The following is an 18,887-nucleotide window of genomic DNA, read 5'->3' as shown; positions in this document are numbered from 1 at the left end:
TGGTTAGGGCCTTTGTCTTGCATAGGTCTACCTGGGTTGGATCCCAGCATATAAATTGTCCTGAGCCCTCCACTCTGACCCCTGAGAGCAGAGCCAAGGGTAATTTCTAAGCATTCCTGAGTGTGGCTCCAAAACAATAAACAAACAAATTTAAAGGAGTAAAATAAAGGTCCATAGTCTTAGCGAACTGTTGTCCAGTATAGCACTATAACTGAATATAGAAAAGAGGTTTAGAAAATGCCAAGAAATAAAACCATCAAATATAAAGTCCCATAAAGATTTCCTTTTCACCAACTGTGGCACCTTTTTCATAAAAGAACTTCAAGTTCTATAGGGCCAGAGAGATAGTATGGTGGGTTGCACATAGTACATTGATGAGATAGTACATTTGGCTTGCATACATCACTCCTGGTTCAATTTCAACCCCTGGTATCCCATATGGTACCCTGAACACTATCAGGAATAATTCCTGAGTACAGAGTCAGTAGTAACCTGAGTATTTCTGAGTATGGTCCCCCAATTTTTTATTTATTTATTTATTGGGTTTTGGGCCATATCCAGTGATGCTCAGGATTACTCCTGGCTATGTGCTCAGAAATCACTCCTGGCTTGGGGGACCAAATGGGATGCTGGGGATCAAAGCCAGGAGTTTAGGGTGTGGCTACAAGGAAAAGAAATTACATAAGCCCATACTATGACAAATATATGAAATATATGAAAAAAATAACTATGATAAGTTAGTCCTCTTTGCACAAAAAAGCTACACTCAAATATTTACATGGAATAAGAAAAATAGGGAGTTTAGACTACCCTTCCGTCTGCTGCCAAGAGTCCATATAAACTCACTGGTAAATTAGTCCTAGATAAGCCTTCAACCTAGAGGTTTATGGTCTAAGAAGGAGGAATCGAGATAGAAATGTGCTGCATGGTTTTAAACAACTATCTAGAAATGAGTGTCACCACTAGACTAGTCATTTCTCCACTCAAGACACTTTGCAAAGCCAACAAGTTACCTGGAATACATTTGACAGGTCTCTCAGGTTAAAGAGGTAGTGGAATTTAACAGCTGTGGGTAAGAAGCTCTGTGTCATCATCTGATGGAACATGATTGCTGCCTGGATTAAAGTAGGACTGCTCCTGACAACTGAAGGCTCAAACGCTTGTTGTTGGAAATGCAGGCTGAGGATCTGGCTGTAGATGGTATTTAGAGCATCCACAGAGGGAAAGTTGAAGGTAAACACCGTGAAATGTCTCTGCAAATATAACACATAGGTAATGTATGAATAGAGATCATAGGAGGGGATAGTAGATTGCAACATAGAGCTCTTTCTTTCATTGTGCTGTTCATCACCATATCACTTTGCAGGGTTTTTTGAGTGATTAAGGCTTGTTTATTCCAGCAGACTGAGGAGAAAGTGAGAGGGCATCAGTCACATCAGGGGATTTATGCCCCCCTTCATTCTCTCTCACTCTTATTTTGGGGGTAGGGTAACACTTGGTTACTCCTGGCTCTGCATTCATGAATTACTACTGGAAATGCTCAGTATCATATGTGATACTGGGGATCAAAATTAGGTAGGCTGTGTGCAAGGTGAACGCCCTACCTGCTATACTATTGCTCTGGCTCTCCACTCATATTCTGAAGTCTTTCCTGTGAATTCTCCTTTACTGTGAATTCTCCTTTACTGTGAATTCTCCAAGTGTGCTGGGACCCAGAAGCAGTTCTACATTCTCACAAGCAGACCAACAACAGTTGTGAGAGGACAGTTGAGAGTCAATACCCAGACATGCGAATTGGCCTCACCAAAACCAGCACAATTGACAAGCTGAGCCCAGTTCTCTCCCCATAAACACAAACAGCATATACTATTGTGTGCTGTTGCTCTATGTGTGCTACTGGTGGCTGTTTTTGTTTGTTTGTTTGTTTGTTTGTTTGTTTTTTGGTTTTTGGGCCACACCCGGCATTGCTCAGGGTTACTCCTGGCTGTCTGCTCAGAAATAGCTCCTGGCAGGCACGGGGGATCATATGGGACACCGGGATTCGAACCAACCACCTTTGGTCCTGGATCGGCTGCTTGCAAGGCAAACTCCGCTGTGCTATCTCTCCGGGCCTGCTACTGGTGGCTGTTATTACCAAAAATGCTAATATCTACACCCAAAAATCTGCACAGAGACTATGTCTCTGAACTGTTCAAACTTGGAAATAACTAAGAATTTTTTTTTGGTAGATGAACATACAGTGCTGTGTGCTTATGTAGAATATTATCCGGTGATAAAAAGAAATGAGCTATCAAATCAAACAGATGCATCAAAAAATGTCTATGTAAGCAAAGTAAATGAAGCTAATCTGAAAACACGTCAAATGATTCCAACTTGATGGCACTCTGGAAAAGGCAAAGCTAAGGAGACAGAAAAAGAACTAAGTGGTTGCTACAGGGTGAAGTGGTTTCCACAGTAAAATGTATTAAATGGTTTCCACGGGAGGAGGAGGAAAGAATTTTTTTTTGGACATTTTTAGTGCAATGAAATAATAAAACTTTAATGCTGAATACCTGTCCCAAATAAATTTCCCCCAGCATTCAGAATAAAGAGTGTAGGGTAATGGAAATGCTGTATATTAGTAACAAGAGTGGCTCAATATTAACAAATATACCACCCTAATGCAAAATGTTTGACGAGACATGGGAGCTCTCCGGACTGTCAACTAATTTTCTGTAAATCTCAAACTGATCATTTAAAAATCCTGTCAGAGCTGAGGAGACATTCATGTAGCAGAGCAGAGCACATGCTGGCATGTATGATTAATTATATTTCCAGTACCACAGGATCACTAGAGAGCCATTGGAAGTGACCCTGGTGACTCAGCACCAAGCCCCCAGTCTTACATCATTTCTGGGCCAGTGTCATTCATTGGGAGTGGCTGCTCCACAAACACAGGAAAATGAAAAGTTTGTTCATTAAAAAATGTTTACAAACATCTGGTAGAAGCTCTAATTTGTGCCCTTCAAACTACAAAGAATCAGGTGTGTGAAATTAAATCTTCTGTTTAGTATGGGAATGGGGCTGAGTGCATGCTTTGTATACGAGAGACCTGGAGTTTAATTCCCCAAACCATAAAACAAACAAACAAACAAACAAAAAAAAAAACCAAGCAGTGACCCACTTTAGGAATTATATGAAAAAGAGCAGCACTCAGCATCCTACCTGCAGTCGGGGATTGATGGTAAAACTACCCACCATGGGGTTCATGCAGGCAATGTACTGACAATTGTGGATTTCCTTAAGCGTCGCCTTCTGTCTGTCATACCTGGAAGAGAGAAAACAAATTCCGAAGTCCCAAATTGGAGATGACAGCATAATCAAATTCCTCACTGCCCAGAAAGTTACCTCACAGTCCTACTCTAATCTTTACAAATGTTCAGTAATGCTTAAAGACAGAAAAGCTGAAGCTCATTCTATGCAAGCCAGCAGTTCTCCTTCTTTGCTTCTACTCTCAAGAGCCCCCAAACATTGTTTCAATAAATATTTGTTCTCCTTTTTTTGACACACCACTGTTCACACTAGCCAAGATCTCACTGGACTAGCCAAGTGTCCACAAATGGTGGAAAAAGAGACTGCCATTCATCCACACAATGGAATATTATTCAACTCTAAGCAAAAAGGAACTTGTGCAGATTGCAGTTAGATGGATAGACATAGAATATCATGCTAAGCCAAGTCATCTGGAAGGAGACAGCCACAGAATGATCTCTCCCCTATGTGGATTAGAGTAAGGGAAGACCAAATTTCCAAAGGCAACAGAACCTGGTCTATAGAACTGAGCTTTTCTAAGGGTAGATTTAGAGGAGGGTCTTGGGGAGGGAAGTGATCTCTGGTGCAGGGTATGGTGTTGGAATGTTGTGACAGGAGACCCTCTCTCTAACACTATTATACATCATGGTGCTTCAAATAAACTCTAAAAAAATACTCCCAACCCCCGCAGCTCAGAATCTGAAGGTTCTTTGGTTCCTTTGATGTTAAAAGTGAAGTTACAGAATGAAAGCATCATACCCTCATTGCTAGTGCTTGTCAGGGGGTGGGGAGCAATTTCTAGGGAGAAATATCTTCAACCAGGTAAGGGGAGCTCTCCTTGTGGTTAATCATGAGACCCTGAAAGGCACAATATTTTAAGGCAACCCACAGAGTCAGGTTACATTCCTCTACAGCAATTTGATGGTTAATGCTGATAGAGTGAGTGTTTAGGGGATAGTTTGCTTGCTTGTGTGTATGTGTGTTTGTTTTGGGGTCACACCAAGCAATGCTCACACTCTGCACTCAGGAACTACTCCTGGCAGTGCTGGGGAGGACCATATGGGATGTTGGGGATCAAACCCAGGTCAGCTGTGTGCAAGGAGAATGCCCTATTTGCTCTTCTATAGCTCCAGCTACCTCATTTGCTTTTCTAAGATCTACTTCAGCCCTATTCTTCCAAGACACAAAGGGAAATAATTCTATCTACTGTGATGGAGAGGAATATAAAAGGAAACCTAAAAGTCATCACAGAAAATGCATCCCCTAGAAGAAATGAGAACAATTCCATTTGTAAATGCCACCATCCATGGTGATCATGATGACAGTGACATTTCTGTAGAAAGTAAAGGGTGTAGAATGCTCACCAGTGTCCATAATCAATATGCTGCCGAATCAGTGTGTGGGGCTGGATAGAACCATAGGCATCCACTTCAGGCATATTCATGTCGTCGATAAAATACACCAGTTTTTTATTGCCTCCTGGGCCATAGTTACGACCGGCTTTTTTCTCCAGTGGTTTCTCAAGAATTCCTGAAACACATAAGAAACTGTGGCCTCTCGGGAAGGTGGCGCTAGAAGTAAGGTGTCTGCCTTGCAAGCGCTAGCGTAGGATGGACTGCGGTTTGATCCCCCGGCATCCCATATGGTCTAGTCCCTAAATTTGGCCTGCTAGCTCTTCTGCTTGATTACTTCAAGCATGACCTCTATGCAGGTTACCACCAGTGATACCTCCTCTGCCCACATCTCAGTCATACTCCCCTGCCAGCCTCTTATCACAAGATATTGCCAAGAATAAGAGATCTGGTCAGCACAGCAGGGGCATTTTTCCAACTCTCCATCCACTCCTCTGGACCCCTGACAGGCAAGGCAAACCACGGCCTGTTTGCTGATCCTTATATTCACATCTCACAGACAGCCAAGAGAAGCCCTCTGCAACTTTCACATCTCTCTTCTAAGATCAGGTAGGTAGACAAGTGCCTATGTTTGTACCATGGGCCATTTTGTCACAAACATTTCATCAAGTTTGCCTTCCACAATGATATAGAGTGCAAAAGTGATGAAGTTTTATTTATCAGAGAAAGCACTTGTAGATTAATTCATGTGTAAGAAACTATTATTTAAGGAGTCTGAACGATAGTACAGAGAGGAGGACACTTGAAATACATGCAGTTGGCCTGTGTTCAGTACCCCACAACCCTTACGGTCCCTCAAGCCTGCCAGGAGTGATTTCCATGCAAAGCCAGGCATAAGCCCTGAGCACCACTGGCTGTGGCCCCAAAACAAAAACAAACAAAATAAACTCCAAATCAAGTCATTCATCTCCAATAATATATTTAAGAAAATAGTGAATAGCAAAGCTCCATTTCCTCATGACTCAGAAAACACACGCAGAGCAGTAGAGCATGTTTTACTTATGGGTCATATTCAGCATCACTCACTCAAGGTGGTATTTAGGGAACCTTGTGTGGTTCTGGGAATTAAACTAGGGTCATCCAATGGCAAGGTAAGTGCCCTCACCAATGATTATGTCTCCTGTCTACAAATGAAAGTGTGTGATCTTGCATCTGGGATACAGAGCAGAGAGGCACTCACGCTGCAGAGTTGCAGATGTTGTGTAGTAGTTGAAAGGCACACGGGACACCAGGTAATCCTCAGACAGCTTTGCCAGCACGTCCCCGACAAAGAGGGTTTTTCCCACCCCAGCATTTCCAATCAGCATGAGCGGTTGTCTTTTCTCAAGCAACAATTCCATGAAATACCTAAGCCGAGTTGTCTCTGAAGTGTGGACAAGGTGTTTCTAGGGAGATAGAGAGAAAACAACTCAGACAGGCATTCCAGTTTTTTTTTTTTATCTGAATTTAAAGAGTCTCATCAGCATCCCAAAGAATCCTGAGTTCAGTGTATCACCTTGAACTCAACTAATTTTATTTTCTCCTTTTTTTTTTTGTTTATGGGTCATACCTAGCAATATTCAGGGGCTACTTCTGTCTGTGAACAATCTCAGGAATCAGTCTTGGTGGGCTTGGGGAAACATACCGACTGCCTGAAATTGAACCTGGGTGCACCATGTGCAAGACAAATGCCCTACCCACTGTACCATCTCTCCACTCCACTTTTTGTTGTTGTTATTGTTTTTCTTTTAGGATCCACCTAGCAGTGCTTGGAGAGTATAGCTGGAGAGCATTCAGGGATCAAATCTGGTGGTTCTAGGGGTGTGGAGGTATGCATTGCTGGAGATGGAACCTGGATCTCGTGCATGAAGAACATATAAGAGCCTTCTGTGTTAGCTACCTTGGCTCTCATTTCATTTCCAAATCATCAGAGCTCAAACATCACAGTTTGCACAGAGAGAGAGAGAGAGAGAGAGAGAGAGAGAGAGAGAGAGAGAGAGAGAGAGCAATTAGGCAGGGAAGTCAATGTTCTAGCACATAAACAATAGATTTACTTTGTCCAAACTAAGTTCTAGTACCCTAGTGTCACTCTTCTGGCCAGTACTCTTGAGGGCCCAACAAGTCAGCTAGGAAACCAAGACACAAAATGAAAACTGAGAGCAAAGCCTTGTCTGGTCAGATTAAGTGACAAAAGACCAGAGAGACTATAGTGAAGTATGCAGCTAACCCTGGTTTTGATCCTTGGTACTGCATATGGTTCCTTGAACACAATACCCAGAGTAAGCTATGAGTATAGCTTAAAAAATTTAAGTGACAAAGGATGAGGCACAATTTATACTAAAGAAATCTAGCATGAAGAGAGAGCAGCTTATGGGGAGACAGTGGCTTTAATTCTTGTGATAAATTTAAAAATTCAAAGCATGCTTTAAACATATTATAATTTTTTTTAATTTTTGGTTTTTGGGCCACACCCAGTGACGCTCGGGTTATTCCTGACTATGTACTCAGAATATATTCATGGCTTGGGGGATCCCATATGGGATGCCAGGGGATCGAACTGCAGTCCGTCCTAGGTTAGTGCATATTATGCAAATGTTTTAAACGCATTATGCATTGTTTTATTAAAAAATATGACAGGGCTGAAGTGGTAGCACAGTAGTAAGGCATTTGCCTTGCACATGATCAACACAGGACAGACCCTGGTTCAAATCCCAGCATCTCATATGGTCCCCTGAGCCTGCCAGGAGCAACCTCTGAGTGCAAAGCCAGGATTAATTCCTGAGTGCCACTGGGTGTGACCCAAAAACAAAACAAACAAAAAACCTTCTATGACATTGTTGCTGGCCCAAAACCTGGTTTACATAATTCTGTATCATTGGTACAAAAATTTATGAGCCACACAAGGATTACTCCTGTCTCTACTCAGGTATCTCAGGGGACTATTTACATATTGTTGGGGACTAAACATGAGTTGATCATGAGCAAGATAAATGCTACATTATTTTCTCTGAACACCATATATTTTCACAAAAGATTAAGGTGGTTTACAGGAATACAACAAAATGAAGGAGCTGGGGTTAAAAACTCAAATATAAGTTCAGGACAACAGAATGACAGGAACATACAGAACATGAAATCTTATTTTTTGGCTTTGTTTTGTTTTGTTTTGGGACTACAGCCCATGGTGTCCTTGTACAAAGGGAAGCTCTCAGGTGAGGACAAGACCTACAAGAAGCACACAGTTGAAGATGAAAGTTAGGCTGCCCTGAATAAACCTCAAGGTTTATTATGGTTCCCTTCCTCAAGTCCTGAGACTTTAAAGGGAATCAATACTGTTGGGTCCCAATGTTGCATTCCCAGTCTACAGAACTCTGAGGTAAATACATTTCTGCTGGTGACAGCAAACCTACATTGTGGTGCTTTGTATCGATGGCCAAAGGGTGTGAGTAGGGAAAGGGGGGCACAAATTATGCTTTTTTTCATTTTGTATCCCCTCATTTGACACCAGAGATCACCAGATTTCAACACATCTAAGCCACTACTTCAATCAAGACTACTTCAAACAATCAACAGCTCCAAAAAAGAAACAGAATTTGTTTCTATTGATTTTGAGCAATATAATTTTGAGCAGGAACACAGAATCTGGATACACTGATGGAAGAATAACTTCACATCAGAGAAAAGTGGAAGACAAATCAAGGGAGAGAGACCAAAAGATCCACGTAGGCTTGTTTGGCTGTCACATGAATGGAAAACTCACGTGTTGAAGAAATGAAGTAAATGCATTAGTGTGGCTTATGGAGGCAGAGAAAAATGTTGAGAAGTAGAATCAGAGAGATTTATGGTTAGGTAAGCCCAAACAAAAGGCCAAAGTGGTGTTGGAGGCCCTGGATTTGATCCTTTAGCACCACAACCACAGGGTGCTTTCCCAACCATCAACAACAACAAAGTGTGAGGGTGCATTGCTGAAACAAAAACATTTTCACAAAATGCACACAATTTCTAGGAAATTATGAACAAAGTTGTTTACACAGAATTGTTCAAAATAAAACGCAGCCCAGTAATCTGTAGACAGAAAAACTGACTAGAAGTCCATATTCTATTGACTACAAATCAATATGTCTATATTGACTATAATTGACTAAATTCTGTAAGTGAAATTCTCCTTTCCAAGGAAAGATGTCGTGAGTTGAGAATATCAACATAGTGATTTCTGCATTGAGGGGAAATTTGTATGACTCCACTGCTAGAGAAGGGGGTGAGGGAGGTTCAGAAGAACCTACAACTGAACCTACATCATCCCCCTACACCTACCTGCAGAGGGACATCTGGATCCACAGTCAGCTCTGGGATTTTATCAGTCCAAGGCAAAAATTTCTTCGTTTTGTGATCCAGATAATAGTCAAAGATTGTTCCCTGCGATGGAAACTTCACAGCTTTCATTTCTTTATGCCACCACCGGCTGAATTCAGCTTGATAACCAGACAGCTGAGGAGAATAAGACAAATCCTTACTCCACACTCTAAGGTCATTTCTGAAAGTCAACAAAGCCCCTCCAGATCCTGCTCAATGCAAGGTGGGCAGGGTGAGGGGTTATGGCTATACCTGGGAGCAAGCAACGAACCCAAGGAAAATAAACAAGACCCAAGCATGCGTGGATCATGTCAGAGTTGTAGAAAGCTGGAAGAAATGTCCATTGTGGTCTGGAATAATTACTAAAGAGCAAGGGAAGGTTAGGTGAACCCTGGATTTTCCTGGATTATTCAATCCAGTAACAAACTATCAAGCAAATTGCCAGGTGAGAAATATACTTGGTTTCATCACAGCAGGTATCAAACAGTGGGTGCTTATTTCCTTTTTTTAAATATATTTTTTATTTAAACACCTTGATTACATACATGATTGTGTTGTTTGGGTTTCATGTAAAGAACACCACCCATCACCAGTGCAACAATGTCCCAAGTCTTCCTGCTCCCCACCAACCCCCGCCTGTACTCTAGACAGGCTTTCTGTTTCCTTCATACATTCTTATTATTAGGATAGTTCGAAATGTAGTTATTTCCCTAATAAAACTCATCCCTTTTGTGGTGAGCTTCATGAGGTGAGCTGTAACTTCCAGCCCTTTTCTCTTTTGTGTCTGAAAATTATTATTGCAAGAACGGCTTTCATTTTTCTTAAAACCCATAGATGAGTGAGACCATTCTGCATTTTTCTCTCTCTCTGACTTATTTCACTCAGCATAATAGATTCCATGTACATCCATGTATAGGAAAATTTCATGACTTCATCTCTCCTGACAGCTGTGTAATATTCCATTGTGTATATGTACCACAGTTTCTTTAGCCATTTGTCTGTTAAGGGTATCTTGGTTGTTTCCAGAGTCTTGCTATGGTAAATAGTGCTGCAATGAATACAGGTGTAAGGAAGGGGTTTTTGTATTGTATTTTTGTGTTCCTAGGGTATATTCCTAGGAGTGGTATAGCTGGATCATATGGGAGCTCGATTCCAGTTTTTGGAGGAATCTCCATATTGCTTTCCATAAAGGTTGAACTAGACAGCATTCCCACCAGCAGTGGATAAGAGTTCCTTTCTCTCCACATCCCTGCCAACACTGCTTGTTCTCATTCTTTGTGATGTGTGCCAATCTCTGGGGTGAGAGGTGGTACCTCATAGTTGTTTTGATTTGCATCTCCCTGATGATTAGTGATGTGGAGCATTTTTTCATGTGTCCTTTGGCCATTTGTATTTCTTCTTTGTCAAAGTGTCTGTCCATTTCTTCTCCCCATTTTTTGATGGGATTAGATGTTTTTTTCTTGTAAAGTTCTGTCAGTGCCTTGTATATTTTGGAGATTAGCCCTTATCTGATGGGTATTGGGTGAATAGTTTCTCACAGGACATTGAGACTACAGGCATTTTCAAGGAGGAAACTGCACTCTCCAAGCAAGTGAAAGCAGAGATTAACAGATGGGAATATATTAAGCTGAGAAGCTTCTGCTCCTCAAAGGAAATAGCGCCCAGGATACAAGTGGGTGCTTATTTCTACCAATAATCTTCTGTTGCACAGAAAAGACCACAGTGAAAATGGATGGGAGGGAGGAAGAGAATCTTCTCCGTGAAAAACAATTCGTTTTTTGATAAAATGTTAGGGACAAATGAGGGGTTGGGACCTTGAATGAGACAGGAGAATGGCAACTGAGCACCACCAACTGAACAAACCCTTGACACCAGAGGATGAGTAGCCTGTGATAGAGGCATAAAGGCCTGGACCTGAGGGTTCAGTGGTCTAGGAAACTCCAAAGTGCCCTGAAACCCTGTGTGTATGTTCACATACTCCATACTGCCATCCTTTTTCCTTCAGACAAAGAAAATCAGACATGCTTTTCCTGCACTGTCCTTAAGTTTCTGTCTGTGGCTGAGTACACATGTGGAGGAGGGACTAGGGAGGCTGACTGGAGACTGGGGAATATCTGTGCTAAGACCAGTTTTACCACTGTCCAAACCAGCTCAGTAAACAGTGCTATGCACACACAGTGCCTCAGATATGAATAAAGACAGCATCATTTAGTTTTACAGACCAGGGTGTGGAATAATTCCTTACCCTAGAAAAGCTTCCCTGGGACTGGAGAGATAGCATGGAGGTAAGGCATTTTGCCTTTCATGCAGAAGGACGGTGGTTCGAATCCCGGCATCCCATATGGGCCCCCGTGCCTGCCAGGGGCAATTTCTGAGCATAGAGCCAGGAGTAACCACTGAGTGCTGCTGGGTGTGACCCCCCCCCAAAAAAAAACCCAAAAACTTCCCTGCTTTAGTTCAACAACTATTACTATTGACAGAAAAAATTATTTTATTTGTGTCAAAATTTATAATATGTAGAAAGCCTAGATTAAAATGTACTAGTAAAATTCGACCAATTTTTCTTTTAAATAGGTCTAGGGATAGTTTAAAAATTAGAATGCGGGGCCAGAGCTAGCCTAGGACAGAGCTTGGTTCGATCCCCCAGTGTCCCATATGGTCCCCCAAGCCAGGAGCAATTTCTGAGCACATAGCCAGGAGTGATCCCTGAGCGTCACTGGGTGTGGTCCAAAAAACCAACCCTCCCCCCCCAAAATTAATTAGGATGCCTCTGATATTTTTTTTGTTTTAATAAACGAATTGTTTTAATAAACTATGTATCAATGAGATACATAGTTACACAGTTGTTCATGATTTCTTTTTTTTTTTTTTTTTTTGGTCTCTGGGTCACACCCAGCAGCGCTCAGGGGTTACTCCTGGTTCTGTGCTCAGAAATCACTCCTGACAGGCTCAGAGTACCATATGGGATACTGGGATTCGAACCACCGTCTTTCTGCATGCAAAGCAAATTGCCTTACTTCCATGCTATCTCTCTGGTCCTCATGATTGAGTTTCAGTCATACAATGTCCAACAACTTTCACCAGTGCACATTTTCCACTACTAATCTCCCTAGACCCCCCACTTCTCTCCCCTGCCTGCTTCTGTGCACACATTTCAAAAGCTATTATTTAGGGTGTGCCCTGTTCTGTAGGTGAAAGACAGCTCATTTCTAACTTATATCTAAATTTATTTCACCTGACCACTTCCTCACTAATTTCTTTTAGGAACAACTCTTTGATTCACTATTTCAAATAAAAGAAAATGGGTCTGTTTAGTAACTATGACAAAAGCCAGAATTTATGAGGAACCTAACACAAGAGAAGAGAAGGGTTATGGCAGCTGAAGTAAAAAATAAGCACACAAGTAAAGTCTGCATGGAGTGAGAATAACTTGGCTCGTGCAGCTGGTGGGATAGTAACAGGAAGGAGGAGCAACAAGCAAGATATAAAAAGAGTAGGCAGGGAAAGACACAGAGACCTTGAAAAGGGACTACAAGTCTTCATTTGGGGTCAGAGAGATGGCATGGAGGTGGGACATTTGCCTTGCAAGCAGAAGGATGGTGGTTCAAATCCCAGCATCCCATATGTCCCCCAAGCCTGCCAGGAGTGACCCCTGAGTGCTGCCGGGTGTCAGTTATCAAACCCAGAGCAAGGTATTTTCCCTGGACCTTCAGTGGTTTTAATTTTATCTTTATGATAAAAGAGACACAGTAAAGTATTTTAATCTTTGGAGAATATCCCATATTTACAAGTACAATGAAAAAAATCACTCTGACTGATGAATGGTGAATGTATAGTAGAGTAAGTACAGAAGCTGAAAGATCAATGAGGAGAGGGTTACTTCAGAAAAGTGAGAAATGTCAAGGTATACAACAAATTCCCAAAGGCAACAGAAACTGAGAACTAAACTGAAGTGGAAGCTTGGAGATGGTCCTTATCTCTAAGAGTTTCCAGGGTTTTTTGTTTGTTTGTTTGTTTGCTTGTTTTTTCAGTCACACCCAGCAGCACTCAGGGTTTACTCCTGACTCTACACTCAGAAATCGCTCCTGGCAGGCTCGGGGGACCATATGGGGTGAGAGGATTTGAATCACCGTCCTTCTGCATGTAAGGCAAATGCCCTTCCTCCGTACTATCGCTCCAGCCCTCCTAGTTTGTGTCTTAAGAGCTGCATTAGATGGGAAAACATCATGTCCACCAGGTAAACCAGGAAACTTTCACTTAAAGTAAGTAAAGGCTTGGTCTGCCTGCTATAAAATCTGTTGTGAACTGTGGGGTAGGTCTGCTACTTATTACTGGGCTACTGTCAGTCATATCTATAAAAAAAGTGGGGTGCTCTCTTGGCTTCCTAGATCTCCTGTCCAGCCTTTCTCAAAGCCAGAGTCCCTTCAGTAATTTCCAATTGCTTTCTAAAGCCTTTGATGTTTTTAATTGAAGTTTGAAGAATCATGTCATTTTTCTCAAAGGTGCAATCGGTATCCTGAGGGCTCCTTATTCGGTGTGTGTGCAGATCTGTTTGCTTTGCTTTATCCCTTTCCTGTACTTTCTACGAAGTTATTTGTTTTTTGGTTTGGAGGTAACCCCAGCAGTGGTCTGGAGCTACTCACAAAGTATTGCTCAGGGGTTACTCCTGGTGGTGCTTGAGGAATGAAACTTGGTTCTCCCCCATGCAAATTCTGTGCACTGGCCCTTTGAGCCAAGATGTTTCCTTTTCCAGTGCTGCAAGACCACATAAAATCCCCTAAGTACAATGGCTGGCTGGGCCATTTCCACTTCTTCTCATAGGTCCATCCTCTGTCCTTTGAGGTTTTTTCCTTCTCTCCATTTCCTAGGTACACCACCTTCCAGCCAGTTGTTTAAGCCAGAAACTGGACACTACCAAGCACCTTCCCCTCCCTGTGCCCCTGCTTCCTAGTCCACATCATCATCACCACCACCCTATGTTTTTTTTTTGCTTTTTTTTTTTTGGTTTTTGGGCCACACCCGGCGGTGCTCAAGGGTTACTTCTAGCTGTCTGCTCAGAACTAGCTCCTGGCAAGCACGGGGGACCATATGGGACACCGGGATTCGAACCAACCACCTTTGGTCCTGGATCGGCTGCTTGCAAGGCAAACGCTGCTGTGCTATCTCTCCGGGCCCCACCCTATGTTTTTTACTTATGTCAGACTTGCAGAGGAGAAGCTGTAAAGTTGAAAACATAAAAGGAGTTGGCCTAAGAGTCTCAAGGCCAAATGTGAGTTCAACAATTTCAAGTGTCTTTACTTGAAAGTGTCTCCACTGTTAGGAAGTATGCTGAGGGCTTGGAATAAGCCATCTTGAAATCTGCACAAAAATAAACCTGGAAACTCAGGCTGAAGAGATAGCAGGGAAGTAGGGCGTTGGCCCTGAGCACTGCCCGGTGTGACCCAAAAAACAAACAAACAAACAAACAAAAAGACACAGACTAGGAGAGCCACCAGGAAACCAGGCAAGGGTTTACAAAATGTGTAGAAAACTGGATTCTGGAACCTTCTCTCAGGGTCACTGCTGAACTTTCTTTTATCTGCAGTAAGGACAGATGCCAGGAGGAAAATCCAAAAATTACCAGTGAAAAATCTAGAGACTTGTGGTAGAAAGTAGGTATGCGAGCCTGTAAAGTTGAACATGACCCAGCTGACAGTCTGGAAAATTTAAGCTGTGTGTGTGTGTGTGTGTGTGTGTGTGTGTGTGTGTGTGTGTGTGTGTGTGTGCATTTGTGTATACAAGTTTGTGTAAGTTGTTTGAAAAGAAATCAGAATCTCCAAGTGAACTGTTGGACTGCTTGAGATGCCATTCAGACCTGGGAGCATCAGTTCACTAAGGATTAGCCTGAGTTCCCCAATGGCTATTATGGAAATCATGTATGAAGATGATTAGTTAAGAGCACTGGAGACCTGAACTGGAGACTTCGGGACTTAAGCAGCTGGCTTTGCACATGGCTGACCCAGGTTGGATCCTGACACTGTGTACATGGCATACAAAGCACTGCCAGGAATGATCCTTTGTGCTAGGAGTAAGACACTGAGCACCACTGTGTGAGCCTACCAAGCATCCCCAGTGAAAAGAGAAGCCAGAGATAGGAGAGTTATGGAGACTGCTATGGGCTCTGGATGGGACTGGGACCCCTACAAACATACTCACCTCCACTGTCTAGATACCGGAAACTAAGGCCTAGGGGAGGAAATAGTGGGGAGAAAGGACCAATAATCAACCTGATAGGAGGGACCAGACAGCTTTTTATGTCTTTCGCTTCCAGGTGGAACTACAGCATGAAGATCTCTTCCAGAAACCTCAGATGGAGAGCCCTTGGTGGACTACAGCTATCAGATATCTGGGATTTGCAGCTTCATATACAAGAAAAAAAGACAAGTCTATTGTTTAAGCCCTGATACTTGTTTATCACAGCCTATGCAGAGAACTCCAAGCCCCAGAGCATCTAGAAACAAAGATGGGAGGCTGACAAAGAGTCGACTTAACAACTGCTATTGTGAAACTTATGCTGAGTGAAATAAGTCAGAGAGGAGAGAGAGAAAAACGCAGAATGGTCTCACTCATCTATGGGTTTTAAGAAAAATGACAGACATTCTTGCAATAATAATTTTCAGACACAAAAGAGAAAAGAGCTGGAAGTTCCAGCTCACCTCAGGAAGCTCGCCACAAAGAGTGATGAGTTTAGTTAGAGAAATCACTACATTTTGAACTGTCCTAATAATGAGAATGTATGAGGGAAATGGAGAGCCTGTTTAGAGTCCAGGCGGGGGTCGGGTGGGGAGGAGGGAGACTTGGGACATTGGTGATGGGAATGTTGCACTGGTGATGGGGGGTGTTCTTTACATGACTGAAACCCAAACACAATCATGTATGTAATCAAGGTGTTTAAATTAAAAAAAATTTTTCTGGAAAAAAAAAAAGAAACTGATACTGAAAGGATCTCACACCCAATGACTCTTTAGTTAGGCTGGGAAGCAGGACTGGAGGAACAGAGAGATCACTAAGAAATCAAGAGCAAAAGGCTGGAAAGATAGCAAGGAGGTAAGGCGTTTGCCTTACATGTAGAAGGACAGTGGTTCAAATCCAAGCATCTCATATGGCCCCCTGAGCCTGCCAGGAGCGATTTCTGAGCGTAAAGCCAGGAATAATCCCTGAGCACTGCCAGGTGTGACCCAAAAACAAAAATCAAGAGCAAATGTCAGAGGATACATGTTGGCAACATGAAGTACCTTCAGAACAGCCTACAGCTAGCCCTTCTCCTGGGGCAAGAGGATACCCAGAGCTGTGAACACAGAAGACAGAGCTACTGGAAGGCTGTGGATTTGGCTGGCATTGCCTGTTAAAGTGGGTGGGATGAATTTGCTGAGATAGTGGGCAGACTTCCGTGAGATATAAATGCAAACGGGACTCAAGATGATAGAACATGATCACCGAGATGACAGATATTGGCACCCACCCACCAACGGAGCAGACTCTGTATACTTTTAAACATACCTGATCTTGAGGTAAAGTACCTCCAAATGCCCAGATACAAGCAAAGACAAAATAGACTTCATAAACTTCTTTGGGGCTGTCAGAAGGAATATTTTCCGGAGTCAACAAGCACTCGAGAAGAACACAAATGGTCTGAAGAACAAGAAATAGTCATTGAGGGAAAACATGTAAAAAAAATTCTGTAATAAGTTGACAGGACCTTTTACAAATAAAGTCTTTTAATCCACCTGAGATTTTCGACTTCCTCCACTGCTATAATGTGCCACACAGGGAGAAAGACAGATTATTAAGGTCAGTGGTAGGTCAGCCACTTTTACCGAACTGATCTTCTAGAATATTAAAATAAAAACCTGTAAAAAGAATCCCCAAAATTAAAATATCTGATTAGATTAATAATGCCATAATACATATAAGCAAAAAGAGAAATTAATGAGTATCATTTCTTTTTTTATGCACACTAGACTCTAAAACTCCTATTTTCTTTCCTTTTATGGGGAGGGGGCACACACAGCTGTGCTCAGGGGTTTCTCCTGACTCTTTGCTCAGAAATCACTCATGGTAGGTTCAGGGACCATATGGGATACTGGGGATCAAATCTGAGTCAGCTGCATACAAGGCAAATGCCCTACCTGCTATGCTATTGCTCCAGCCTCCAGCCCACTTACTTTCTCACTTAAAAACAAACTCAGGAGGCTGGAGAGATAGCATGGAGGTAAGGCATTTGCCTTGCATGCACAAGGACAGTGGTTCAAATCCCGGCATCCCATATTGTCCACCAACCCTGCCAGGAGCGATTTCTGAGCATAGAGCCGGGAGTAACCCCTGAGTGCTGCCGGGTATGACCCAAAATAAAAAAAAATAAACAAACAAATCCCAAAACAATCCACAAACTCAGGGCCAGAGCGATAGCACAGCAGTAGGGTGTTTGCTTTGCATGCGGCCAACTCAGAAAGAACCCAGGTTTGATTCCTGGCATCCCATATGGTTCCCTGAGCCTACCAGGAGTGGTTTCTGAGTGCGGAGCCAACAATAACCCTGAACACCACCAGGAGTGGCCCAAAAACCAAACTCACTCTAAACATTTTTTAAAATGTTTTTAAATAAAGTAGTAGAAAGCCTGTCTAGAGGGGCCGGCGCGGTGGCGCTAGAGGTAAGGTGTCTGCCTTGCCAGCGCTAGCCTAGGACAGACCGCGGTTCGATTCCCCCAACGTCCCAAATGGTCCCCCAAGCCAGGAGCGACTTCTGAGCGCATAGCCAGGAATAACTCCTGAGTGTCACTGGGTGTGGCCCAAAAACCAAAAAAAAAAAAAAAAAAAGAAATACTTAGAAAGCCTGTCTAGAGTACAGGCCAGTGTGGAGTGGGGAGGAAGGACACTTGGGATATTTATTGGTCATGGGAATGTTGCACTGGTGAAAAATATATATATAAAAAAATTTAAAAAAAGAAAAAGAAAAGGCCTCCCAATTCTTTTTTTTTTTTTTTTTTTTTTTTGGTTTTTGGGTCACACCCGGCTATGCTCAGGAGTTATTCCTGGCTCCATGCTCAGAAATTGCTCCTGGCAAGCACGGGAGACCATATGGGACCCCAAGATTCGAACTGATGACCTTTTGCATGAAAGGCAAACACCTTACCTCCATGCTATCTCTCCGGCCTCAGGCCTCCCAATTCTTACCACAGGCTGTGTTCTTTACACTGACTGTATAGAAAGAGGAGGTACAGTAAATGAACCCCATATACACCTCAACACAGGCCCTTTGCCTGGTCTGTATTGTGAATTGGGGGGGGGCAAAAAAAAAAAAAACCCACCATTGGTATTATCCACCCCCCCAGTGATTAGAAATGAGTACATAGCCTTCCACTGGAGGAAGTTGCTTATTGGATGAGTTCCCTCTTGTTTGACATCTGGTTGTCCACTTTTTCTTAGTGTGGACAGTCCTTCCTCCCACCTGTTGTTATAAATTTAACTCAGACCGGCAGTCTGAGCCCCGGTCATTTTGGAAGAAGGGAAGGCCAGCAGACTAAATTTAACCTTGGAAAAAATGCTATTCAGGAACTTGTTCTTCATCTTCGCTAGGTGAAATGTTGTTGTACTCAGCTGGCTCCCAAAATAGCTTGTGTGCAGAGCTGACAGGTCAGTAATAAAGGGAATGTTGCTGCTGCACAGTTTTCCACGGGAGAGCCTACGTGATAACAGACACGCCCTGAGCTAGTTCCCTAACATAGAGTTCCTCAAGTTTCCTTCAGACTGTTTTTCATGTTTTCTTCCTGTGGATTGCCTGCCCTCTGTGTTGCCTTCCTAGCCTCATGCCATG

At 42.7% G+C, this 18,887-nt stretch overlaps 1 protein-coding gene and 1 non-coding gene across 2 annotated transcripts in view; one reads left to right on the top strand and one right to left on the bottom strand.

Annotated features, from left to right (window-relative positions):
• DNAH11 (dynein axonemal heavy chain 11) overlaps positions 1–18,887 on the bottom strand; it is a 331,898-nt gene that overhangs the window by 143,157 nt on the left and 169,854 nt on the right. Inside the window, 6 exon segments of the mRNA XM_049785980.1 lie at positions 1,014–1,253; positions 3,205–3,307; positions 4,656–4,821; positions 5,884–6,088; positions 8,997–9,170; positions 16,575–16,706. Coding sequence (XP_049641937.1) covers positions 1,014–1,253; positions 3,205–3,307; positions 4,656–4,821; positions 5,884–6,088; positions 8,997–9,170; positions 16,575–16,706 — 1,020 coding nt within the window.
• LOC126026323 (small nucleolar RNA SNORA51) lies at positions 18,231–18,366 on the top strand. Its single transcript, XR_007501617.1, has one exon. It is a non-coding gene; the product is annotated as a small nucleolar RNA SNORA51 (small nucleolar RNA).

The sequence above is a fragment of the Suncus etruscus genome, chromosome 13 (assembly GCF_024139225.1).
Source record: "Suncus etruscus isolate mSunEtr1 chromosome 13, mSunEtr1.pri.cur, whole genome shotgun sequence".
NCBI classification, from domain to species: domain Eukaryota; kingdom Metazoa; phylum Chordata; class Mammalia; order Eulipotyphla; family Soricidae; genus Suncus; species Suncus etruscus.
Note: the sequence above shows the minus strand (reverse complement) of the source record. Positions and strands in the feature narration are given on the sequence as shown.